The 27,340-nt window shown below is 51.1% G+C and overlaps 1 protein-coding gene across 4 annotated transcripts in view; it reads right to left on the reverse strand.

The window, feature by feature from the left end:
• EP300 (EP300 lysine acetyltransferase) overlaps nt 1-27,340 on the reverse strand; it is a 508,128-nt gene that overhangs the window by 459,350 nt on the left and 21,438 nt on the right. For all 4 annotated transcript variants that reach the window (XM_075321927.1, XM_075321925.1, XM_075321926.1 and 1 more), the window contains exon 3: nt 24,759-24,929. In XM_075321927.1, the coding sequence (XP_075178042.1) occupies nt 24,759-24,929 (171 nt within the window). The remainder of the gene's footprint in view (nt 1-24,758; nt 24,930-27,340) is intronic.

Genomic DNA, 27,340 nt, shown 5'->3' on the forward strand with positions numbered 1-27,340 from the left:
GCACACCTGTAATATACTACACCCTCATATGTCACACACCCTGCTCCCCATACAGCCTGCACCCCCATATCACACACACTACACCCCCATATGTGTCACACCCTGCCCACATATCTCACCCTGCCTGTACCCCAACTTACCCCTCTCAAACACTCTGCACCCCTTCACATCCTTCTGTCAGTCTGCAGCCCTCATATGCCACTCACCCTGCAACTCCATCTTCCCTCATATGCCACTCACCCTGCAACTCCATCTTCCCTCATATGCCACTCACCCTGCAACTCCATCTTCCCTCATATACCACTCACCCTGCAGCTCCATCTTCCCACATATGCCACTCACCCTGCAGCTCCATCTTCCCACATATGCCACTCACCCTGCAACTCCATCTTCCCTCATATACCACTCACCCTGCAGCTCCATCTTCCCACATATACCACTCACCCTGCAGCTCCATCTTCCCACATATACCACTCACCCTGCAGCTCCATCTTCCCACATATGCCACTCACCCTGCAGCTCCATCTTCCCACATATGCCACTCACCCTGCACCTCCATCTTCCCACATATGCCACTCACCCTGCAACTCCATCTTCCCACATATACCACTCACCCTGCAGCTCCATCTTCCCTCATATACCACTCACCCTGCAGCTCCATCTTCCCACATATACCACTCACCCTGCAGCCCCCCTCCCCCTCATGTCCCCTCTTTTCTTATTACCAGTCATCATGTGTCCACATCTCCTTCAGGATTCAGTATCTTTGCTTTCTGCCCGGCATCCTGTGTCTCCTCCCACACAGTCACATGGGCGTGACATCGCAGGTCCTGCAAGATTAATTATTCCGTCTGCTGTGCTGCTTCTTCTCCTGCCCGGCGGGAACTTTTGAAATGACACACGCAGCGCAGTACTGACAACGTCAGAGCGCGCGCGTGTCACTGACAATTAGTGCCGGCAGGGAACAGAGGAAAGACTCCTGCGTTCCGCTGCCTGCACTGACTGTGCGGACCTGCACAGGATCTCTCCCTGCTCGGCACGCTGCAGCCCGGCTCCACTGCACCGGCTGAAGACGGGCGGGCCGGTCACAGAGAGCAGGCGGGCCGGATGTGGCCCGCGGGCCGCCCCTTGCCCAGGTCTGGTCTAAGGTAAATTCAATCCGAAGGATGTTCGGAGAACTGAAGACCATGAACCAAAAGAACAATTCAACATGAACAACATGTGTACACAAAAGAACAACCAGCCCAAAGGGCACAGGGGCAGGTGCTGGGTCTCCCAATAGGAGCTAGAAGAAAAGGAATTTACGGTAAGTAAACAAAATTCCTTTTCTTTGTCGCTCCATTGGGAGACCCAGACAATTGGGACGTCCAAGAGCAGTCCCTGGGTGGGTAAAAGAATACCTCAATAAAGAGAGCCGAAAACGGCCCCCTCTTACAGGTGGGCAACGGCCGCCTGAAGGACTCGCCTACCTAGACTGGCGGCTGCCGAAGCATAGGTATGCACTTGATAGTGTTTCGTGAAAGTGTGCAGACTAGACCACGTAGCTGCCTGACACCTGCTGAGCCGTCGCCCGGTGCCGCAATGTCCAGGACGCACCTACGGCTCTAGTAGAATGGGCTTTCAGCCCTGCAGGGAGCGGAAGCCCAGAAGAACGGTAGGCCTCAAGAATCGGTTCCTTGATCCACCGAGCCAAGGTTGACTTGGAGGCCTGAGAGCCCTTACGCTGGCCAGCGACAAGGACAAAGAGCGCATCTGAACGGCGCAGGGGCGCCGTGCGAGACACGTAGAACCGGAGTGCTCTCACTAGATCCAAAGAGTGCAAATCCTTTTCACACTGGTGAATTGGATTAGGGCAAAGGAAGGCAAGGAGATATCCTGATTTAGATGAAAAGGGGATATCACCTTAGGGAGAAATTCCGGGACAGGACGCAGAACCACCTTATCCTGGTGAAAAACCAGGAAGGGGGCTTTAAATGACAGCGCTGCAAGCTCAGACACTCTCCGAAGTGATGTGACTGCCACCAGGAAGGCCACCTTCTGCGAAAGACGTGAGAGAGAGACATCCCGCAGCGGCTCAAAAGGTGGTTTTTGAAGAGCCGTCAGGACCCTGTTAAGATCCCAGGGTTCCAACGGACATTTGTAAGGTGGGACCATGTGGCAGACCCCCTGCAGGAACGTGCGGACCTGCGGAAGCCTGGCTACACGCTTTTGAAAAAAACACGGAGAGCGCCGATACTTGGCCCTTGAGAGAGCCGAGGGACAAACCCTTGTCCATTCCAGATTGTAGGAATGAAAGGAATGTTGGTAAGGCAAACGGCCATGGAGGAAAACAGTTATCCGCGCACCAGGATAGGAAGATTTGCCAAGACCTGTAATAGATCTTGGCGGACGTTGGCTTCCTGGCTTGTCTCATGGTGGCAATGACATCCTGAGATAACCCTGAAGACGCTAGGAGCCAGGACTCAATGGCCACACAGTCAGGTTGAGGGCCACAGAATTCAGATGGAAAAGAAGGGAATTTTGTTACTTACCGTAAATTCCTTTTCTTCTAGCTCCTATTGGGAGACCCAGACGATTGGGTGTATAGCACTGCCTCCGGAGGCCACACAAAGCAATTACACTAAAAAGTGTAAGGCCCCTCCCCTTCTGGCTATACACCCCCAGTGGGATCACTGGCTCACCAGTTTTAGTGCAAAAGCAAGAAGGAGGAAAGCCAATAACTGGTTTAAACAAATTCACTCCGAAGTAACGTCGGAGAACTGAAAACCATTCAACATGAACAACATGTGTACCCGAAAAACAACCAAAAATCCCGAAGGACAACAGGGCGGGTGCTGGGTCTCCCAATAGGAGCTAGAAGAAAAGGAATTTACGGTAAGTAACAAAATTCCCTTCTTCTTCGGCGCTCCATTGGGAGACCCAGACGATTGGGACGTCCAAAAGCTGTCCCTGGGTGGGTAAAGAAATACCTCATGTTAGAGCTGCAAAGACAGCCCTCCCCTACGGGGAGGCAACTGCCGCCTGCAGGACTCTTCTACCTAGGCTGGCGTCCGCCGAAGCATAGGTATGCACCTGATAATGTTTGGTGAAAGTGTGCAGACTCGACCAGGTAGCTGCCTGGCACACCTGTTGAGCCGTAGCCTGGTGTCGTAATGCCCAGGACGCACCCACGGCTCTGGTAGAATGGGCCTTCAGCCCTGATGGAACCGGAAGCCCCGCAGAACGGTAGGCTTCAAGAATTGGTTCTTTGATCCATCGAGCCAGGGTGGCTTTGGAAGCCTGCGACCCTTTGCGCTTACCAGCGACAAGGACAAAGAGTGCATCCGAGCGGCGCAGGGGCGCCGTGCGGGAAATGTAGATTCTGAGTGCTCTCACCAGATCCAACAAATGTAAATCCTTTTCATACCGATGAACTGCATGCGGATAAAAGGAAGGCAAGGAGATATCCTGATTAAGATGAAAAGAGGATACCACCTTAGGGAGAAACTCCTGAATGGGGCGCAGCACTACCTTGTCCTGGTGGAACACCAGGAAAGGAGCCTTGGATGACAGCGCTGCTAGTTCGGACACTCTCCGAAGAGACGTGACCGCTACCAGAAAAGCCACTTTCTGTGATAGTCTAGAAAGTGAAACCTCCCTCAGAGGCTCGAAGGGCGGCTTCTGGAGGGCAACTAGTACCCTGTTCAGATCCCATGGATCTAACGGCCGCTTGTACGGGGGTACGATATGACAAACCCCCTGCAGGAACGTGCGTACCTTAGAAAGTCGTGCTAGACGCTTCTGAAAAAAGACGGATAGCGCCGAGACTTGCCCTTTAAGGGAGCCGAGCGACAAACCTTTTTCTAACCCAGATTGCAGGAAAGAAAGAAATGTAGGCAATGCAAATGGCCAGGGAGACACTCCCTGAGCAGAGCACCAGGATAAGAATATCCTCCACGTTCTGTGGTAGATCTTAGCGGACGTGGGCTTCCTAGCCTGTCTCATGGTGGCAACGACCCCTTGGGATAATCCTGAAGACGCTAGGGTCCAGGACTCAATGGCCACACAGTCAGGTTCAGGGCCGCAGAATTCCGATGGAAAAACGGCCCTTGGGACAGCAAGTCTGGTCGGTCTGGTAGTGCCCACGGTTGGCCGACCGTGAGATGCCACAGATCCGGATACCACGCCCCCCTTGGCCAGTCTGGGGCGACGAGTATGACGCGGCTGCAGTCGGATCTGATCTTGCGTAGCACTCTGGGCAAGAGTGCCAGAGGTGGAAACACATAAGGGAGCCGGAACTGCGACCAATCTTGCACTAAGGCGTCTGCCGCCAGAGCTCTGTGATCGCGAGATCGTGCCATGAAGGTTGGGACCTTGTTGTTGTGCCGGGACGCCATTAGGTCGACGTCCGGCCTTCCCCAGCGGCGACAGATTTCCTGAAACACGTCCGGGTGAAGGGACCATTCCCCTGCGTCCATGCCCTGGCGACTGAGGAAGTCTGCTTCCCAGTTTTCTACGCCGGGGATGTGAACTGCGGATATGGTGGAGGCCGTGGCTTCCACCCACATCAGAATCCGCCGGACTTCCTGGAAGGCTTGCCGACTGCGTGTCCCCCCTTGGTGGTTGATGTATGCCACCGCTGTGGAGTTGTCCGACTGAATTCGGATCTGCCTTCCTTCCAGCCACTGCTGGAAGGCTAGTAGGGCAAGATACACTGCTCTGATTTCCAGAACATTAATCTGAAGGGTGGACTCCTGCTGGGTCCACGTACCCTGAGCCCTGTGGTGGAGAAAAACTGCTCCCCACCCTGACAGACTCGCGTCTGTCGTGACCACCGCCCAGGACGGTGGTAGGAAGGATCTTCCCTGTGATAATGAGGTGGGAAGAAGCCACCACTGCAGAGAGTCCTTGGCCGTCTGGGAAAGGGAGACTTTCCTGTCCAGGGATGTTGACTTCCCGTCCCATTGGCGGAGAATGTCCCATTGAAGTGGGCGCAGATGAAACTGCGCAAACGGAACCGCCTCCATTGCCGCCACCATCTTCCCGAGGAAGTGCATGAGGCGTCTTAAGGAGTGCGACTGACTTTGAAGGAGAGCCTGCACCCCAGTCTGTAGTGACCGCTGCTTGTCCAGCGGAAGCTTCACTATCGCTGAAAGAGTATGAAACTCCATGCCAAGATACGTCAGAGATTGGGTCGGTAACAGAGTTGACTTTGAGAAGTTGATGATCCACCCGAACATCTGGAGAGTCTCCAGTGCAACATTCAGGCTGAGTTGGCATGCCTCCTGAGAGGGTGCCTTGACAAGTAGATCGTCCAAGTAAGGGATCACAGAGTGTCCCTGAGAGTGCAAGACTGCTACCACTGCCGCCATGACCTTGGTGAACACCCGTGGGGCTGTCGCCAGACCAAATGGCAGAGCTACGAACTGAAGATGGTCGTCTCCTATCACGAAGCGTAGAAAGCGTTGGTGCTCTGTAGCAATCGGCACGTGGAGATAAGCATCTTTGATGTTTATTGATGCTAGGAAATCTCCTTGAGACATTGAGGCAATGACTGAGCGGAGGGATTCCATCCGGAACCGCCTGGCGTTCACATGCTTGTTGAGCAGTTTTAGGTCCAGAACAGGACGGAATGAGCCGTCCTTTTTTGGCACCACAAAGAGATTGGAGTAAAAACCTTGTCCTTGTTCCCGAAGAGGAACAGGGACCACCACTCCTTCTGCTCTTAGAGAATGCACCGCCTGCAGAAGGGCATCTGCTCGGTCGGGATGTGGGGAAGTTCTGAAGAACCGAGGCGGAGGACGAGAACTGAACTCTATCCTGTACCCGTGAGACAAAATGTCTGTTACCCACCGGTCTTTGACCTGTGGCAGCCAAATGTCGCAAAAGCGGGAGAGCCTGCCACCGACCGAGGATGCGGAGGGAGGCGGCCGAAAGTCATGAGGCAGCCGCCTTGGAAGCGGTACCTCCGGTTGCTTTCTTGGGGCGTGAGTGAGTCCGCCAGGAATCAGAGCTCCTTTGCTCTTTCTGAGTCCCTTTGGACGAGGAGAATTGGGGCTTGCCCGAGCCTCGAAAGGACCGAAACTTTGACTGCCACTTCCTCTGTGGAGGTTTGCTTGATCTGGGCTGGGGTAAGGAAGAGTCCTTACCTTTGGACTGTTTAATGATTTCCGCCAATTGCTCACCAAACAGTCTGTCTCCAGATAATGGCAAGCTGGTTAAACATTTTTTAGAAGCAGAATCTGCTTTCCATTCTTTTAACCACAAGGCTCTGCGCAAAACTACAGAGTTGGCGGATGCCATTGAGGTACGGCTCGTAGAGTCTAGTACCGCATTGATAGCGTAGGTCGCAAACGCAGACATTTGCGTAGTTAAGGACGCCACTTGCGGCACTGCTGGACGTATGAGAGAGTCCACCTGTGCCAGACCAGCTGAAATAGCTTGGAGCGCCCACACGGCCGCGAATGCTGGAGCAAACGACGCGCCAATAGCTTCATAGACAGATTTCAACCAAAGGTCCATCTGTCTGTCATTGGCATCTTTAAGTGAAGCCCCATCCTCCACTGCAACTATGGATCTAGCTGCAAGCCTGGATATTGGAGGGTCCACTTTTGGACACTGGGTCCAGCGTTTGACCACGTCAGGGGGAAAGGGATAACGTGTATCCTTCAGACGTTTGGAAAAACGCTTGTCCGGATAAGCATGGTGTTTCTGGATTGATTCTCTGAAGTCAGAGTGGTCCAGAAAAGTACTCAATTTACGCTTGGGATACAGGAAATGGAATTTCTCCTGCTGGGCAGCTGCCTCCTCTGCTGAAGGGGCTGGGGGAGAAATATCCAACAGCCTATTGATGGCCGCTATAAGGTCATTTACCATGGCGTCACCATCTGGCGTATCCAAATTGAGTGCGGTGTCAGGACCAGACTCCTGATCTCCAACTGAGGGGGACCGGGGAACATAGACACAGCAGTGTCCATGGTCTGAGCAACTGGCCTGGACTGCAAGGTCTCCAGGATTTTTGTCATAGTCACAGACATTTTATCAGCAAAGACTGCAAATTCTGTCCCAGTCACCGGGGCAGGGTTCACAGGCGTCTCTGCCTGGGCTACCACCACCATAGGCTCTGGCTGACGAAGTGCCACTGGGACTGAACATTGCACACAATGAGAGTCGTTGGAGCCTGCTGGTAGATTAGCCCCACATGCTGTACAAGCAGTGTATACAGCCCGTGCCTTGGCACCCTTGCGTTTTGTGGATGACATGTTGCTGTCTCCTCAGAGCAATATAGGGGTATACAGCCAAGAAGCGACCGTACAGTGCAGTATATATATATATATATCTGGTACAGGAAAAAGTACACCAATACAACACTGTGGCACTAGTGGGGCCAGCACTAATGTGCTGCTTACCGCCCGCTAAACGCGGGTGTGTGGTCGCCAGAAATCCCTAGTCTGGGTCTCCCAGAGCCTGATGTCCGTCCTCCAGCCAGACTGCATGCAGGAATGGCTGCCGGCGTCCTGTGGAGGGGGGGGGCGGGCCCTGGGCGTGCTCAGACCAAAAGCGGGAAACCTGCGTCCCACTGTGCCTAGTGAGAGGGCTGGAGCATGTAAATAAGGCTCCAGCCCTCGGCGCTGACGATTGCACAGCGTCTGTCCCATTCCCTGATTGACAGGGAGGGGGCGGGAACGAAGCGGAGCTAGGCCGCAAAAGCCGGGGACTAAATTTATAAGCGCCGCCGCCGTAAAAGCGCGGTCGGCGCTAAGTCCCCGGCGCACTACAAGTCCCAGCCGCGCCGCCGCTCCGAGAGTGGCCGGCGCGGTAGTTCCCAGCACATGAAGTCACACAGCTAAGCTGCTGTGACTCAAACCCCAGCGTGCAGCGCTACTGTCCCCGGCGCACTAACACACCCAGCAAGTCTGGCGTGTGGGTGCCTGTCTTTACGGGGACACAGAGTACCTGAAAGTTGCAGGGCCTTGTCCCTGAACGGTACCCAGCTCCGTATCCAGCAGGTTCACTGGGTCTGTGGATGGAGCCCGGCCTCAGGGCATGGGGGCCGGTAAGATCCCACTTCCTCAGAGCCCCTCAGGGGGATGGGGAAGGAAAACAGCATGTGGGCTCCAGCCTCTGTACCCGCAATGGGTACCTCAACCTTACAAACCACAAGTGGGGTAAGAAGGGAGCATGCTGGGGGCCCTAGTATGGGCCCTCTTTTCTTCCATCCGACATAGTCAGCAGCTACTGCTGACTAAACAGTGGAGCTATGCGTGGATGTCTGACCTCCTTCGCACAAAGCAGAAAACTGGTGAGCCAGTGATCCCACTGGGGGTGTATAGCCAGAAGGGGAGGGGCCTTACACTTTTTAGTGTAATTGCTTTGTGTGGCCTCCGGAGGCAGTGCTATACACCCAATCGTCTGGGTCTCCCAATGGAGCGCCGAAGAAACGGGCCTTGTGACAGAAAGTCTGGGCGGTCTGGAAGTGCCCACGGTTGACCCACCGTGAGATGCCACAGATCCGGATACCACGACCGCCTCGGCCAGTCTGGAGCGACGAGAATGGCGCGACGGCAGTCGGACCTGATCTTGCGTAGTACTCTGGGCAAAACACCACTATTAAATCTACTCTTATAAAATCGATTATATTTAATTAAAACAGAACAAACATATTGTTCGTCTCATAAATAAGCATAGAAACATATAAACAAACAGATCAGGTGCAGGTGCAGGTGTCAGACAAACAGTGCCCTCGCCTAGGGACAGCCCCAGACAATGTAGCTGAATAAGTGAGGTAGGAGTATAGATTCGTCACTGTCAGAATGATACTGCTTAGTATGTGCTGTGACTCTCCCTCATAATTTAGCTTACTTCACTTTAATTGAGCCTAAGTTGGCATAATAGATGTATGTCAGACTCGCCGTCCTTGCTTATCTCTAGCGGGGGTTACCACCACCAACTTATCGTGATTTACATGTAGTACAGATATACAGAACCATAGACAACAGAGACAATAGGCGTTAGGTGTCCAGGGTTCTACTGTTACATAGATTTCCCTAGTTAAACAATACTGGAAGGTTAGATTAGAGTCTAGGATGCCACTTAGCTTGTGGATCTCCTAGCTCTCCCGACGCGTTTCACCCCCCTAACGCAGTATAAGGGGATCATCAGGGGATAAATAGAGGAATCACTCCTTGGAAAGAATGACACCTGCAAATAAATGATGCATAAGTAAGTAAATGAGTATTAATATGAATATTCTTTAGACTGCAATCTTAATGAGGTCATAGCCCTCAAGATCACTTACAAGGTAGTGGATCCCTGTGATAAAGTACTTGTGTTCTTAAAGGATGCCAGGGAAAGACTATCTCCAAAACAAATAGTGGTTACCGCTTCCCATCGGATAGTGCCTGTATGTCAAAGAAGGCAATGAATATCCATTGTGTGATGCATAATGTATCATAATTCATACTCATGATAGAGTTGGAAAGGGTCTTGTCGGCCTGAGGCTATCTATCTTTTACCTTGACTCTCCGGGGTAGAAAAATACAGGTATAACGAGTTTGTCTATTGTAGCCAGGACGTTAGATGCATTCCTGATGTTCAGGTTATCACTAAGTGTCTGGATTAAATATAGGTCCTGTAAACAAATATAAAATATGTTTGAGCCTATGTCCCATCTATCAGATTATACATGAACATGGTAGCAAATACCTTTTGTCGACCGGACAAACAAAATGATCTATAGGTTTTGGAGAATACAGCTCCTCCAGATGTACTCTGGGCAGCATCGCCAGAGGGGGAAACACATAAGGCAGTCGAAACTGCGACCAATCCTGGACTAACGCGTCCGCCGCCAGAGCTCTGTGATCCTGAGACCGTGCCATGAAGGCCGGGACTTTGTTGTTGTGCCGTGACGCCATGAGGTCGACGTCCGGCGTTCCCCACCGGCGACAGATCTCTCGAGACACGTCTGGGTGCAGAGACCATTCCCCCGCGTCCATGCCCTGACGACTGAGAAAATCTGCTTCCCAGTTTTCTACGCCCGGGATGTGAACTGCGGAGATGGTGGAGCCTGTGGCTTCCACCCACTGCAGAATCCGCCGGACTTCCTGGAAGGCTTGACGACTGCGAGTGCCGCCTTGGTGGTTGATGTAGGCGACGGCAGTGGCGTTGTCCGACTGTATTCGGATCTGCCTGCCCTCCAGCCACCGATGGAAAGCCAATAGGGCTAGATATACTGCCCTTATCTCCAGGATATTGATCTGAAGGGACGATTCTATCGGAGTACAGGTTCCTTGAGCCCTGTGGTGGAGAAAAACCGCTCCCCAACCTGACAGGCTCGCGTCCGTGGTGACCACGGCCCAGGTTGGGGGTAGGAAGGATTTTACCGGAGACAGAGATGTGGGTAGGAGCCATGTTTTGGTTGCAAGGGAAAGATGTTCTTGTCGAGGGAAGCCGCACTCTTGTCCCATTTGCGAAGAATGTCCCATTGGAGTGGCCGTAGATGGAATTGCGCGAACGGCACTGCCTCCATAGCTGCAACCATCTTCCCCAGGAAGTGCATGAGGTGCCTTAAGGGGTGTGACTGACTCCGAAGAAGTGATTGCACCCCCGCCTGCAGAGAAAGCTGTTTGTCCCGCGGTAGCTTGACTAACGCTGGCTGGGTGTGAAACTCCATGCCGAGGTAAGTCAGTGATTGGGTCGGTGTCAACTTGGATTTCGGGAAATTGATGATCCACCCGAACTGCTGGAGAGTCGCCACAGCGACGGTAAGGCTTAGTTGACACGCCACCCGAGAAGGGGCCCTGACTAGGAGATCGTCTAAGTAGGGGATCACCGAGTGGCCCTGAGAGTGCAGGACCGCCACGACGGATGCCATGACTTTGGTGAAAACCCGTGGGGCTGTCGCCAGGCCGAAAGGCAATGCCACGAACTGGAGGTGTTCGTCTCAGATAGCGAAACGCAGGAAACGTTGATGTTCGGGTGCGATCGGCACATGGAGATAAGCATCCTTGATGTCGATCGATGCTAGGAAGTCTCCTTGTGACATCGAGGCGATGACCGAGCGGAGAGATTCCATCCGAAACCGTCTGGTTCTCACATGTCTGTTGATTAGCTTGAGGTCCAGAACGGGACGGAATGACCCATCCTTTTTTGGCACCACGAACAAGTTGGAGTAAAATCCGCAACCACGTTCCTGAAGGGGAGCGGGAATCACAACTCCTTCGATTTTTAGAGCGTCCAGTGCCTGAAAACGTACGTCGGCCTGTGCGGGGGGCGGAGAGGTTCTGAAGAAACGAGCCGTAGGTCGGGAGCTGAACTCTATCCTGTAACCATGAGACAGAATGTCTCTCACCCATCGGTCTTGAACATGTGGCCACCAGGCGTCGCCAAAGCGGGAGAGCCTGCCACTGACCGAGGATGTGGCTAGGGGAGGCCGAGAGTCATGAGGAGGCCGTCTTGGAGGCAGTGCCTCCTGCGGCCTTTTGGGGGCGTGACTTGGACCGCCACGCATAGGAGTTCCTCTGGCCTTTCTCCGGCCTGTTGGACGAAGAGGATTGGGGCTTGGCGGAGGGACGAAAGGACCGAAACCTCGATTGGATTTTTCTCTGCTGAGGTCTCTTAGGTTTGGACTGAGGTAAGGAGGAGTCCTTTCCCTTGGATTCCTTAATAATCTCATCCAATCGTTCGCCAAATAAACAGTCGCCAGAAAAAGGCAAACCAGTTAAGAACCTTTTGGAAGCAGAGTCTGCTTTCCATTCGCGCAGCCACATGGCCCTGCGGACTGCCACGGAGTTAGCAGATGCTACAGCCGTACGGCTAGTGGAGTCCAGGACGGCGTTCATGGCGTAGGACGAAAAGGCTGATGCCTGAGAGGTCAAAGAAGAAACATGCGGAGCAGAATTCCGTGTGACAGCATTAATCTCAGTCAGACAAGCCGAGATTGCTTGGAGAGCCCACACAGCCGCAAAGGCCGGGGCGAAAGACGCGCCCGTGGCCTCATAGATGGACTTCACCAAGAGCTCTGTCTGTCAGTGGCATCCTTCAGGGATGAGCCATCGGCAACAGACACAACGGACCTAGCAGCCAATCTGGAGACTGGAGGATCTACCTTGGGAGAGTGCGCCCAGCCCTTAACGACTTCAGATGGAAAGGGATAACGCGTGTCAGTGTGCCGTTTAAGCAAAGCGCTTGTCCGGGACCGCTCTGGGCTTCTGGACAGCATCCCTGAAGTTAGAGTGATCAAAAAACGTATTGCGCGTACGTTTGGGGAACCGAAATTGGTGTTTCTCCTGCTGAGAAGCCGACTCTTCTACAGGAGGAGGCGGGGGTGAGAGATCCAACACCTGGTTGATGGACGAGATAAGATCATTTACTAAGGCGTCCCCCTCAGGTGTATCAAGGTTAAGGGCGAAGTCAGGGCCAGAGCCCTGAGCTCCCACGTCCGCCTCGTCTTCCTGAGAGTCCTCAAGCTGGGATCCAGGGCAGCGTGAGGAGGCCGGGGAAGAGTCCCAGCGAGGCCGCTTAGCCGGTCTGGGACTGCGGTCCGGGAAGGAGTCCTCCGCCTGAGACCTAGGGGCTAACCTGGGAGCGCGCTGCGGCGCGGACCGAGAGGGGCCTGGAGGAGACAAGCTAACAGGGGCCGGGGCCTGTGAAGGGCCCGGTCTGGACTGCAATGCCTCAAGGAGCTTAGATGACCATTTGTCCATAGACTGTGCAATGGATTGAGAAAGTGACAGTTTCTCAGCGAAAGAGGCCAACACCGGTGACTCGGTCCCTGCAGCCTGCTCAGGGGGAGCAGGGGGATCTACATGAGCCGAGGGGCCCACAAGTGCCCGAGGCTCCGGCTGAGCAAGCGAGGCAGGAGTCGAGCATTGCTCACAGTGAGGGTAGGTGGATCCCGCAGGCAACATAGCCCCACAAGAGGTACAGGCCGCGAAAAAAACCTGTGCCTTAGCTTTGCTCCTTGTGGACGACATGCTGTTGTCTCCTAGGAGAGTGACCACTGAGGGTATATGGGAAAAGGGTATACAGCCTGACCGAACAGATATATATATTATATATATATATATATATATATTATATATATATATATTATATATGTGTGTGTGTGTGTGTGTGTGTGTGTGTGTGTGTGTGTGTGTGTGTGTGTGTGTGTGTGTGTGTGTGTGTGTGTGTGTGTGTGTGTATTCTGGCACCCTAGGGGGACCAGCACCGGGTGACCGGTGTGGCTTACCGACCGCTAACGAGCGGAGTGTGTCCTCCAGATTCCCTGTCGTGGATCCCCCGGAGCTGCAGAGCTGTGTCACTGAGAAGCATCCACCAGCAGAATGCCAAAAAATGGCCGTCGGAGCTCTCAGGGGAGGAGTGGGGCCGAGGGCAGCGCCAGCAAAGAGCGGGAATCTGGGGTCCCCACAGTGGTCAATGAGGGGGGAGGGAGACATGCAGGATGCTCCAGCCCTCACATCCGACGTCATGTCGGTAATCCCGCCCTTACCCCTGACAGGCAGGCCCGGGGGCAGGATTTTAGCGACTAGGCCGCAGCGAAGTCGGGGACTAAATTTGAGACCGCGCCCGACAAGCAGGCACGGTCGGCGCGGAAGTCCGCCGGGCTCCTCAGTTTTACAACTACCGCGGCTTCCGGGAAGAAGGTGCGCTCCCTGTACAGTCCCCCCATGGGGACACAGAGTACCTTCAAGTTGCAGGGCCCGGTCCCTGTGGTTGAAGAGGCTCCAGTCCGGCAGGTTCCACCAGGGGCTGCGGATGGAGCACGGTCCCAGCAAATGGCTGACCGTTCAGGATCCCACTTCTCCCAGAGCCGCATAAGGGATGGTGAAGGAGACGGCATGTGGCTCCAGCCTCCGTACCCGCAATGGGTACCTCAACCTTAACAACACCGCCGACATAGTGGGGTGAGAAGGGAACATGCCGGGGGCCCCATCGGGGTCCTCTTTTCTTCCATCCGACATAACTATGTATGAGAATGCATGAGTGGATGTGTGCCTCCTTCCACACAAAGCATAAAACTGAGGAGCCCGTGGTCCACGGGAGGGTGTATAGGCAGAGGGGAGGGGTTAAACTTTTTAAAGTGTAATACTTTGTGTGGCCTCCAGAGGCAGAAGCTATACACCCAATTGTCTGGGTCTCCCAATGGAGCGACAAAGAAATACGAGAGATATATATATATATATATATATATATATATATATATATATATATATATATATATATATATATATATATATATATATATATATATATATATATATATATATATATATATATATATATATATATATATATATATATATATATATATATATATATATATATATATATATATATATATATACACATATACACACACACACACCACACTCAGATTGGCGCCGCGTTTGTCTCTTTCTATCTTTCCGTCTGCAGGGTATTTTTTCACTCTGTACTTTGTTATATTCAATTCAAGACGTACGTCACAATTTTCAGGTTTTTTAAAAAAAAATATTTAGCACATGTATCATTTCCTTTACATGTCACAAATACTTGCTACTTTGTGTTGGTATACCACATGAAATACATATGCTGCAAGATCAGCTTGATCCCCTAGATACATCATGGGGTACATTTGGAATGACTATTTAGGGCACCGTGCCATGTATGTTCTGGTCATTGCATGGGAACCACATCCATGCTCAAACAGCCCTAGTACTGGCCATAGAGCTCTGTTTAAGACTGGGGTCAAACTGGTGAGGATTCCTCTCATCTGAGCGCATGGGATGCGATATACTAATGACACTTGGCTCAGACTCTGTTGCGAGCAGAGTGTCAATCACTAATATGATTCTCTCGCATGTGAGAATCAGATCATAGGTGAAGTGAAGGAGAGCTTAATCCCTCCATCTTCTCCATTGTCTGTCTCTGAATATCGGACTGCACTCGATGAATGTATGGGTGAGTGCCAGCCGAGATACGCTGCCAATAGCAGTATGCTGCAATTTTTTTTCTCATGCCGTATTGGAATGAGCAAAAATATGTCGGTGGACATTGCACCATATTATAACACTGGAGTGAGTGGTATCCGATAAAACATCAGCTAGCCGTCATCCGTGTTATATGGTGGTGTGAGCGAGTCCTAATATTCTGACTGTCATTAAATGTAACTATAGATCACTTAAAAAGGGAAGGTGTTGCGATTTTTATTTTGTATTAATAATAGTGATTTTGAAATCAAGTATTTTTTAAACAAAATTAAATTCACACTGTTTATTTAGTTTTTATTTAATTCTAGTTTTACTGAAGCACTGGGGGCTGCCATCTTGGATCTGCTGTGAGTAACGATAGTTACTCACCTCATTTATGGCAGCCCCCAGGGTATTCACTGATAGTCGGACTCTGACTCTATACTTATTACAGAAGAGCTCCCTGCTGTGACCTGGGCTGTCCAGATCACAGCAGAGGGAGGAGATCAGCGCCATCTTTGTGGCGCCCACAGCGTATGCTGTGTGCTCCAATTTCCCCGTCACCCAACGGAATGGATTGGGTGAGCACTGGTGTCGGGCAGCGGAGATTGCACCGTAACTGATCCTGGCGGCTCCCCTCTCTGCCGTTCACCCTCCCCCACATTCCGCTCACAGCCCCTCCGCTCAAACCCCCTCCCCGCGTGTGCTCACCTTGGGCCTCCGCGCCTCGCTGCTATGTACTGTGACCACTGACAGGCTGCCAGGGGTGCAGGTCTGATGTGAGTGCACACGGCTGGAAGCGGTGATAATAGCATGACATCCGTAGTGCAGTGCCGCTCAGGCTGCAGATCACCCCTCCTCGCCGTATGTCACCTCGGCCCTCCGATCCCGGCAGGCAGCACAGTATATGAGGGCGCGAGATACAGCGGGGCATAGGAAGACTGTCAGCGAGCAGGGCATAGGGAGACAGTGGAGCACTATGCAGCTGGCCTTAGTGACACTTACTTTTTTTATATATTTTTTTCTCAATTAAAAACAAAATAATTTTATTTAAACATAACATTAAAACATTAAATGCTTTATATTTTTTTCAGTTATTGAATTTTTGGGACGACACCTTCCCTTTAACAAATTCCCTATTTCTAGCAAACACACAAAGACCAAGGAAACTATTAGCCCATCAGTATATTTTTAGATTGTAGGAGGAAACTCACAAATGGGAGAACATTCACGCTCCCGAGCAGATGATGGCTGTCAGATTGTAACCCAGAACCTACACCTTGCCAACCACTGGCCCACTTGCATCCAGTATATATTACATGCATCTCTCTGGACAACACTTTGATTACATGAGGAAAATGGTTTTGGTAGTGAGAGACAGGCCTAAAATTCTAGGTTGTTGAATGTCCATCATCGTGAATCAGAACACTTGTATTACATTCATCCCTACCTAGATATTTTTTCCTGGCGTTAGGAGAGTTGGCCCCTATAAGCTGCAGCCACCAGCAGTGAGCTCTTATATATACCGTAGCTCCAGAATACTGTATATAAGAGCCCAGGCCAATCTCTGTAACGTCAAAGACATCTTTTCTAATACTCACGTAGGGGGCAACCGGTCCATTGGGTGTTGCTGCTGTCCGGTCCAGCGCCTCCTCTCTGCTGCAATCACGATCCTCTTTCTACCCAGCCCAGTGTGGGTGACGTGTGCTATGTCATCCACACAGGTCGGCCTTACAGTCCTGCGCAGGTGCATTTGATCTACTATTCTGAGGGCAGATCAAAGTATTGTAGTGCACAGTCACTGGTGGTCTTTCAGCTTTCCTCATGCCTGTGCATTATAGTACTTTGATCTGCCCTCAGCAGAGCAGAGCACGCCTGCGCAGGACCGCAGAGCCGCTGTGTATGGATGACATAGGATGCGTCATCCATATGACGTTCAGAAGAAGGAGGACAAATGATCACAGCAGAGAGGCGGCCGGACAGAGAGCAGCGACACCCATCGGAACGGGCGACCTCCTAGGCGAGTATTATAAAAGTGTTTTTTACGCTCTACAGGGCGACCTGGGCTCTTATATACAGTATTCTAGAATTCTATATATAAGGGCTCACTGGTGGTGGCCTCAGCTTATAGGGGGAAAGAAGGGAATTTTGTTTACTTACCGTAAATTCCTTTTCTTCTAGCTCCAATTGGGAGACCCAGACAATTGGGTGTATTGGCTATGCCTCCGGAGGCCGCACAAAGTATTACACTTAAAAGTGTAACGCCCCTCCCCTTCTGCCTATACACCCCCCGTGCTCACGGGCTCCTCAGTTTTGGTGCAAAAGCAAGAAGGAGGAAAAAGAATTATAAACTGGTTTAAAGTAACTTCAATCCGAAGGAATATCGGAGAACTGAAACCATTCAACATGAACAACATGTGTACACAAAAAAACAGGGGCGGGTGCTGGGTCTCCCAATTGGAGCTAGAAGAAAAGGAATTTACGGTAAGTAAACAAAATTCCCTTCTTCTTTGTCGCTCCATTGGGAGACCCAGACAATTGGGACGTCCAAAAGCAGTCCCTGGGTGGGTAAAATAATACCTCGTAAGAGAGCCGTAAAACGGCCTCTTCCTACAGGTGGGCAACCGCCGCCTGAAGGACTCGTCTACCTAGGCTGGCATCCGCCGAAGCATAGGTATGCACCTGATAGTGTTTCGTGAAAGTGTGCAGGCTCGACCAGGTAGCCGCCTGACACACCTGCTGAGCCGTAGCCTGGTGCCTCAAAGCCCAGGACGCGCCCACGGCTCTGGTAGAATGGGCCTTCAGCCCTGAGGGAACCGGAAGCCCAGCCGAACGGTAAGCTTCGAGAATTGGCTCCTTAATCCACCGAGCCAGGGTTGATTTGGAAGCCTGTGACCCTTTACGCTGGCCAGCGACAAGGACAAAGAGTGCATCCGAGCGGCGCAGGGGCGCCGTACGAGAAATGTAGAGTCTGAGTGCTCTCACCAGATCTAACAAGTGCAAATCCTTTTCACATTGGTGAACTGGATGAGGACAAAAAGAAGGTAAGGAGATATCCTGATTGAGATGAAAGGGGGATACCACCTTAGGGAGAAATTCCGGAACCGGACGCAGAACCACCTTGTCCTGGTGAAACACCAGGAAAGGGGCTTTGCATGACAGCGCTGCTAGCTCAGACACTCTCCGAAGTGAAGTGACTGCTACTAGAAAAACCACTTTCTGCGAAAGGCGTGAGAGAGAAATATCTCTCATTGGCTCGAATGGTGGTTTCTGAAGAACCATCAGTACCCTGTTCAGATCCCAGGGTTCTAACGGCCGCTTGTAAGGAGGAACGATGTGACAAACCCCCTGCAGGAACGTGCGTACCTGTGGAAGTCTGGCTAGGCGCTTCTGGAAAAACACAGAGAGAGCTGAAACTTGTCCCTTAGAGCCGAGCGACAAACCCTTTTCCAGTCCAGATTGAAGGAAGGACAGAAAAGTGGGCAAGGCAAAAGGCCAGGGAGAAAAACCCTGAGCAGAGCACCACGACAGGAAAATTTTCCACGTCCTGTGGTAGATCTTGGCGGACGTTGGTTTCCTAGCCTGTCTCATAGTGGCAATGACCTCTTGAGATAACCCTGAAGACGCTAGGATCCAGGACTCAATGGCCACACAGTCAGGTTGAGGGCCGCAGAATTCAGATGGAAAAACGGCCCTTGAGATAGCAAGTCTGGTCGGTCTGGTAGTGCCCACGGTTGGCCGACCGTGAGATGCCACAGATCCGGGTACCACGACCGCCTCGGCCAGTCTGGAGCGACGAGGATGACGCGGCGGCAGTCGGCCCTGATCTTGCGTAACACTCTGGGCAACAGTGCCAACGGAGGAAACACATAAGGGAGCTGAAACTGCGACCAATCCTGAACTAAGGCGTCTGCCGCCAGAGCTCTGGGATCTTGAGACCGTGCCATGAACGCCGGTACCTTGTTGTTGTGCCGGGACGCCATGAGGTCGACGTCCGGCACCCCCCAGCGGCAACAGATCTCCTGAAACACGTCCGGGTGAAGGGACCATTCCCCTGCGTCCATGCCCTGGCGACTGAGATAATCTGCTTCCCAGTTTTCCACGCCTGGAATGTGAACTGCAGAGATGGTGGAGGCCGTGGCTTCCACCCACATCAAAATCCGCCGGACTTCCTGGAAGGCTTGCCGACTGCGTGTGCCGCCTTGGTGGTTGATGTATGCCACCGCTGTGGAATTGTCCGACTGAATTCTGATCTGCTTGCCTTCCAGCCACTGCTGGAACGCTTTCAGGGCAAGATACACTGCCCGTATTTCCAGAACATTGATCTGAAGCGAGGACTCTTGCTGGGTCCACGTACCCTGAGCCCTGTGGTGGAGAAAAACCGCTCCCCACCCTGACAGACTCGCGTCCGTCGTGACCACCTCCCAGGATGGGGGTAGGAAGGATTTCCCCTTCGATAATGAAGTGGGAAGAAGCCACCACCGAAGGGAAGCTTTGGTCGCCTGAGAGAGGGAGACGTTCCTGTCGAGGGACGTCGGCTTCCTGTCCCATTTGCGTAGGATGTCCCATTGAAGAGGACGCAGGTGAAACTGCGCGAAAGGAACTGCCTCCATTGCTGCCACCATCTTCCCCAGGAAGTGCATGAGGCGCCTCAAGGTGTGTGACCGACCTTGAAGGAGAGATTGTACCCCTGTCTGTAGTGACCGCTGCTTGATCAGCGGAAGCTTCACTATCGCTGAGAGGGTATGAAACTCCATGCCAAGGTATGTCAGCGATTGGGCCGGTGTCAGATTTGACTTTGGAAAATTGATGATCCACCCGAAACTCTGGAGAGTCTCCAGGGTAGCGTCGAGGCTGTGTTGGCATGCCTCTAGAGAGGGTGCCTTGATCAACAGATCGTCCAAGTACGGGATCACCGAGTGACCCTGAGAGTGGAGGACCGCTACTACAGTAGCCATAACCTTGGTGAAAACCCGTGGGGCTGTTGCCAGGCCGAACGGCAGTGCCACGAACTGCAGGTGTTCGTTTTCTATGGCGAAGCGCAAGAAGCGCTGGTGCTCTGGAGCAATCGGTACGTGGAGATAAGCATCTTTGATATCGATCGATGCAAGGAAATCTCCTTGGGACATTGAGGCGATGACGGAGCGGAGGGATTCCATCCGGAACCGCCTGGTCTTTACGTGTTTGTTGAGAAGTTTCAGGTCCAGGACAGGTCGGAAAGACACGTCCTTCTTTGGGACCACAAACAAGTTGGAGTAAAAACCGTGGCCCTGTTGCTGAAGAGGAACAGGGACCACCACTCCTTCTGCCTTCAGAGTGCCCAGCGCCTGCAGAAGAGCCTCGGCTCGCTCGGGAGGCGGGGATGACCTGAAGAATCGAGTCGGGGGACGAGAGGTGAACTCTATTTTGTAACCGTGAGACAGAATGTCTCTCACCCAACGGTCTTTTACCCGTGGCAGCCAGGTGTCGCAAAAGCGGGAGAGCCTGAGACCGACCGAGGATGCGGAGTGAGGAGGCCGAAAGTCATGAGGAAGCCGCTTTGGTAGCGGCACCTCCGATGGTCTTTTTAGGACGTGACTTAGACCGCCATGCATCAGAGTTCCTTTGATCTTTCTGAGGCCTTTTGGACGAGGAGAATTGGGACCTGCCCGCGCCCCGAAAGGACCGAAACCTCGACTGCCCCTTCCTCTGTTGGGGTATGTTCGGTTTGGGCTGAGGTAAGGATGTATCCTTTCCCTTGGATTGTTTGATGATTTCATCCAAACGCTCGCCAAACAATCGGTCGCCAGAAATTGGCAAACTGGTTAAGCGCTTTTTGGAAACAGAATCTGCCTTCCATTCCCGTAGCCACAAAGCCCTGCGGAGTACCACCGAATTGGCGGCTGCAACCGCCGTACGGCTCGCAGAGTCCAGGACAGCATTAATAGCGTAAGACGCAAATGCCGACGTCTGAGTGGTTATGGACGCCACCTGTGGCGCGGACGTGCGTGTGGCTGCGTCAATTTGCGCTTGACCTGCTGAGATAGCTTGTAGCGCCCATACGGCTGCGAATGCTGGGGCAAAAGAAGCGCTGATAGCTTCATAGATGGATTTCAACCAGAGCTCCATCTGCCTGTCAGTGGCATCTTTGAGTGAAGCCCAATCTTCCACTGCAAGTATGGATCTAGCTGCCAGTCTGGAGATTGGAGGATCCACTTTGGGACACTGAGCCCAACTTTTGACCACGTCAGGGGGAAAGGGATAACGTGTATCCTTAAGGCGCTTAGAAAAACGCTTATCTGGACAAGCATGGTGATTCTGGACTGCCTCTCTGAAATCAGAGTGGTCCAGAAACATACTCGGTGTACGCTTGGGAAACCTGAAACGGAATTTCTCCTGCTGAGAAGCTGACTCCTCCACCGGAGGAGCTGAGTGAGAAATATCCAACATACGATTGATGGACGCAATAAGGTCGTTCACTATGGCGTCCCCGTCCGGAGTATCAAGATTGAGAGCGGCCTCAGGATCAGAATCCTGATCAGCTGTCTCCGCATCATCAACCAGAAATTCCCCCCTCTGAGACCCTGCACAATATGATGATGTCGAGGGAAATTCTAAGCGAGCTCGCTTAGTCGGTCTGGGGCTGGGGTCTGTGTCAGAACCCTCAGCCTGGGATCCATGAGATACCCCGGGAGGACATTGTTGGTCCAGCTGAGGTGGGCCAGGGAACAAAGATTCAACAGAGTCCCTGTGCTGAGATACCGGCCTGGACTGCAAGGCTTCTAGTATCTTAGCCATAGTCTCAGAGAGTTTTGCAAACTCCGTCCCCGTCACCTGAACAGTGTTAGCAGGTGGCTCCCCCTGGGCCCCCCCTAGCAGAGTCTCTGGCTGAGCAAGTGCCACAGGGGCCGAACAGTGCACACAATGAGGGTCAGTGGAACCTGCCGGTAGCGGGGTCGTACATGCGGCGCAGGCAACATAATAAGCCTGTGTTTTGGCACCCCTGCCTTTCGTGGGCGCCATGCTATTATCTTCCCTGAGCAACACAATAGGGTATATAGCCAGAAATCAACTGTGCACCATACAGTGTAAAATAAACATATAATGTTACACTACTGCACAATGGGGCTAGCACCACAGGTGCTGCTTACCACCCGCTTAAAGCGGTTGTGAGGCCACCAGAGTCCCTGCCTGGGTCTCCCAGACTTTGTCCCCCTCTGCAGCGTCCGAGGAGCTGACAGGAATGGCTGCCGGCGTCCTGAGGAGAGGAGGGAGCCGTGGGCGTGACCCAGAAAGTGCGGGAACTGGTGCCCGCACTGTGCACAGTGAGGGGGGTGGAGTATGCAAAGCATGCTCCAGCCCTCAGTGCTGCTCGTTCTGTGCAGCGTCCCGCCCTTCCCCTGCCTGTCAGGGCTGGGGGTGGGAGGAAAGGAAACTAGGCCGCAAAAAGCCGGGGACTCTAGTAATAAACGCGGCCGCCGTAAAAGCGCGGCCGCGTGGAAGTCCCCGGCGCACTACAAGTCCCAGCCGCGCCGCAGTGTTTCCATGGCAGCGGCGGTCAGTGCGGCAGTCCCTATACATAAACACACTCAGCAACGCTGAGTGTGTAATCGCACATATTAACCCGGTCAGCGCCGCGGTCCCCGGTGCACTAGCACACCCAGCAAAGCTGGAGTGTTGCTGTGCGCGGTCCCCACCGGGATACAGAGTACCTCCAAGTAGCAGGGCCATGTCCCTGAACGATACCCGGCTCTTATCCAGCAGGCTCCACAGGAGTTGTGGATGAAGCACGGTCTCAGTGCCTGGAGACCGATAGGATCCCACTTCCACCAGAGCCCTGAGGGGGATGGGGAAGGAAAACAGCATGTGGGCTCCAGCCTCCGTACCCGCAATGGATACCTCAACCTTACAACACCGCCGACAAGAGTGGGGTGAGAAGGGAGCATGCTGGGGGCTCTATATGGGCCCACTTTTCTTCCATCCGACATGGTCAGCAGCTGCTGCTGACCACTCTCTGGAGCTGTGCGTGCATGTCTGACCTCCTTCGCACAAAGCAAAAAACTGAGGAGCCCGTGAGCACGGGGGGTGTATAGGCAGAAGGGGAGGGGCGTTACACTTTTAAGTGTAATACTTTGTGCGGCCTCCGGAGGCATAGCCAATACACCCAATTGTCTGGGTCTCCCAATGGAGCGACAAAGAAAAACCTGGTGACCGGTTTCCTTTAAATGTTTGGCAAATGTCAAATAGCAATTTTCTAGATTTTGAAGTAAATTAAAAAACAAATTCAAACCTCTTCCCAACATTTATCTTACGTTTACAGAGCATGTCAAGTGCAGATATATGAGCAGGCTCAGGAGCTGAGCCCACACCAGGTCTGAGAAAGAAAATTACCGTATTTTTCGGACTATAAGACGCACCCTTGTTTTAGAGGAGGAAAAAATAGAAAAAAAAAATTAAAGTAAAAGAATGTGGTCATGACACACTGTTATTTTACTGCTGACAGTGGTAATAATATCCCCAAATTCTGTCCTCATATCCCCCATTCTGGGTACCTTCCAGGTATATATAGCCCCCATCGTGGAATATGTATGTTCCCCACCATTATATGTGTGATCCTCCAATCCAATAGATCTATCTCGATCTATCTCGATCTATCTCGATCTATCTATCTATCTAGATCTATCTATCTATCTATCTAGATCTATCTATCTATCTATCTATCTAGATCTAGATCTATCTATCTATCTAGATCTATCTATCTATCTATCTAGATCTATCTATCTATCTAGATCTATCTATCTAGATCTATCTATCTAGATCTATCTATCTAGATCTATCTATCTAGATCTATCTAGATCTATCTATCTATCTAGATCTATCTATCTATCTAGATCTATCTATCTAGATCTATCTATCTATCTAGATCTATCTATCTATCTAGATCTATCTATCTATATATAAAATATATTATATATGATCCAACCCCATCCGGGTGTACAGTAATGCCTTTATATACTATATTATTTATTGCCTTACTTTAACTGATGTGATGCTCACCATGCTTCAGTTTGGTCCTGGCATTACAAACAAAGTTTCCCATATCTCAAGGACCTGCAGTGATGTAATAAAGAGGCGTGGCACTGTGCTAATCTGGGCCACCCCTCTGCATTACGTCACTTGTCAGCTACGGAAGACTTTCTAGTGCAGAGGCAGCAGGAGCAAAGTGAAAGTAATTTTAGCCCTCAGCACAGAGACTGCGGCTGTGCTGTGAAGGTATGCCGTGCTCTGGCCCGGACACTGCAGTGATGTGCAGTTCCTCCGGGCCAGACATGACTACAGGGGCCCCCTGCTCCTGCCTCCTAAACAGCGGACACACAGTCTCCCCAGCCGCTGTAGGAAGCCGGGGGCTGGAGAACCCACGTGTGACCGCTGTTTACATTAAACTATTGATTTGCTGCTCCTCACCCCCGCTGACTGCAGAGAGAGGTGGGCGGGGAGCAGCTAATGAATATTCACTTACTTTAAGCAGCGAGCACACGTGGTTCTCCAGCCGCCGGCTTCCTGCAGCAGCGACCCTCCTGTGATCCCACTGCATAACGCTGACTCCCCACAGCTCACTACCCCGCAGCTTCAGACCATAAGACGCACCCCACACTTTCCTCCCAAATTTGGAGGAAAAAAAAAGTGCGTCTTATGGTCCGAAAAATACGGTAATGGTGTCATTCAAAAACTACAAAGTCTCCTACATACAAATATGTCAATGGAAAAACTGTGGCTTTTGGAAGAAGGGGAGAAAAAAGGAATGCAAAAAGAAAAGTTGACTGCAGTAGGAGGGGTAAGAATACTTACCATGTTTGGCATGCCAGGCCCAGACTTTTTGTCCATTGAAAATTGGGTCAGACTGTTCTGGAGAGCTGATTTGTTCTGCATTTGGGGAGCAAGCCCAGCAGTTCCCAACTGGGGACCAGTATTCTGACCATAAGATGTCCCATAGGGGTTAGGGTTGTTCATTATCCCAAGCTAGAAAACAAAATTTCCAAGAATAAATTGTACACAAAAAAAACAACCAACAAATAAAAAAACTAAACAAAAAGGAGTAAAGCTAAAGTTCTCCCTGGCGTTTGGAGCTGCTGGAAGCAGATGCGTCTTATGGACAAAAAGGATTCCAGAGAGCCAACTGTATACAATGGGATAAGTTTGGTTGCCATACTTTTAAAGAGAGGCAGGGAAACAAAAGCAAAATTCTGCAGGCTCTTCTACTGAAAGTGATTGAACTTGAAACAAAGGCTTTGACACAAGTATGAATATACCATAAATTTGGCTCTGCTCAGGCGATGTACGATATTAGGTAAATTCTTGAACAAGAATGTGAGTTTATTGGGTAGGATCAAATGATCATATGTTAAATCCCATTAATTCAATCCTATCTTGATTTGAAAAATTACTAAAATATAAAAATGTTCTCATCTCACTTAGCTTTAAAAAGGGAACCAATCATCAGGATTTTCGTATATAAGCTAAAGCCAGTGCTATACTAGCACTATCAGGCTGACTCTATACATACCATTAGTGGTCAGCTCGGATGTTTAGGCTTTCAAATCCAAGGTGAAGTTTATAAATTCAGCAGCTACTTGATTGGCATGAGCAACGGAGCAGATAATCTCTGGGTGGGTATTCATATGGATTCCCACCCCCTGCCTGTTGTTCCTCCCTCTCTCTGTTCTCTATGGTATTATACAAACTTCACTTTGCTGAGGAACCTGTGTGAGGTCATACGTGACCAGAAGGGGCGGGGGCTCAGCCAACAAAGCGGGATACAGGTCACATGGGTATGTCATCTCACAGGTCCTTCAGCAAAGTGAATCGTTTGTATAACTTACCATAGAGAACAGAGAGAGGGAGGAACAACAGCCAGGGGGTGGGAATCCATATGAATACCCACCCAGAGATGATCTACTCCGTTGCTCATGCCAATCAAGTAGCTGCTGAATTTATAAACTTCACTTTCTTGGATATGAAAGCCTAAACATCCGAGCTGACCACTAATGGTATGTATAGATTTCCCAAGTCGAAAGTAAATTGATATACAGACGTGGGACACTGACCCCCAATGGTCTAAATGAAAATATGGGGTTTTCAGCTTTCCTGTAGGGTGGTACATGTGGCTTGTGTTTTTTGAGTGCATATGGTTCTCCTGATGAACACCTATAGACATACCTGGTTTTAAATAGGTGAAAGTGGTGGGTGGTTTTTATGTGATTTTAATTGTTTGTTTTTTAGTCCATTAGGTCACCAATGTCTGGTTTATGTTTATCTTGGAGCACAACCCTTGTATTTACACTTTGGAACTTACCTTCCCGCGGCATCTACTTAAAGACAAGAAGAGGATTTCATCCCCAAAATTATTGTTTTATGATCTTGTTATGTAATGTAATGCTATTTGGATACATTTTATCGGTGAATGTGTTACAATGTAATTTGGGCCATTGAACATTGTTCATAGTGTATATATTGTTTACAAAAATCACTTACATGCTATTTATAGTGTTTCTACTCTTATTGACATGATGTCTGTTATGTTATTACTATCCCCTTACTGTAATGTACTAATTTTGCTGAGATTGTTGATATTCCTTACAATAATGCGGCGGTGTATAATTTTTTGGAACTTGGGGCTGTTTATATAGAAGTGCAATGGGTTTAAATATCTTCACTTTCTATGTACAAAAATTTGCCTAGTGCACATGCCTGCTGTGCTTCCCGCTGGCTTCCCACGTCGCGTCAGAAAGCGTCCCGTGGTCTCCATGGCTCAACTATCACATGGGTCATGACGTCACGGGCACGTATGGGAGGTCTATTTTAACAGCGGTGGTAGCAACGGTTGTCATGCGCCGCATTATTAGGCTAAATCTTCTTCCCTTCTGGGCCGATCACATGATTTAAATGGTACACTTCTATAGGTTGTTCCTGCCTTTTTAACCAGCCTGCCCCTCACCTCTGACACGCTCCTTGAAAAAGCTACTGCGAAACACGTGTCGGAGTGTGAGGGTCACGGCAGGATAATACTTTCAGGTGATGTAATCTATTGTTGCTGTACTTTTCCCAGCTTGTTAATTTAATAACATCTGTTCCCTCCTCCGTCCTGGCTAAGCTATCTGTGCATGTCATCTATTGTGCCCTGTGAATACACCCACTTATTCACCTCACTTTTTTGGTGAATCTTACATTTGTGTATTTAGTCCCACCTTTTGATGGTGTTCCGTTAGGGGGTGGCACCTACACAAGAAAAGTCATTGGTATATACCAGGGGTCTCAAACACGCGGCCCCCGGGCCGCATGCGGCCAGCCAGTCTGATTTATGCGGCCCGCAGACACACAGTGCAGAACACTTGATATTTGCCCTCCACTGCCTCCAGTCATTTAGCGGTCGC

This window comes from Anomaloglossus baeobatrachus, chromosome 8 (assembly GCF_048569485.1).
Source record: "Anomaloglossus baeobatrachus isolate aAnoBae1 chromosome 8, aAnoBae1.hap1, whole genome shotgun sequence".
NCBI classification, from domain to species: domain Eukaryota; kingdom Metazoa; phylum Chordata; class Amphibia; order Anura; family Aromobatidae; genus Anomaloglossus; species Anomaloglossus baeobatrachus.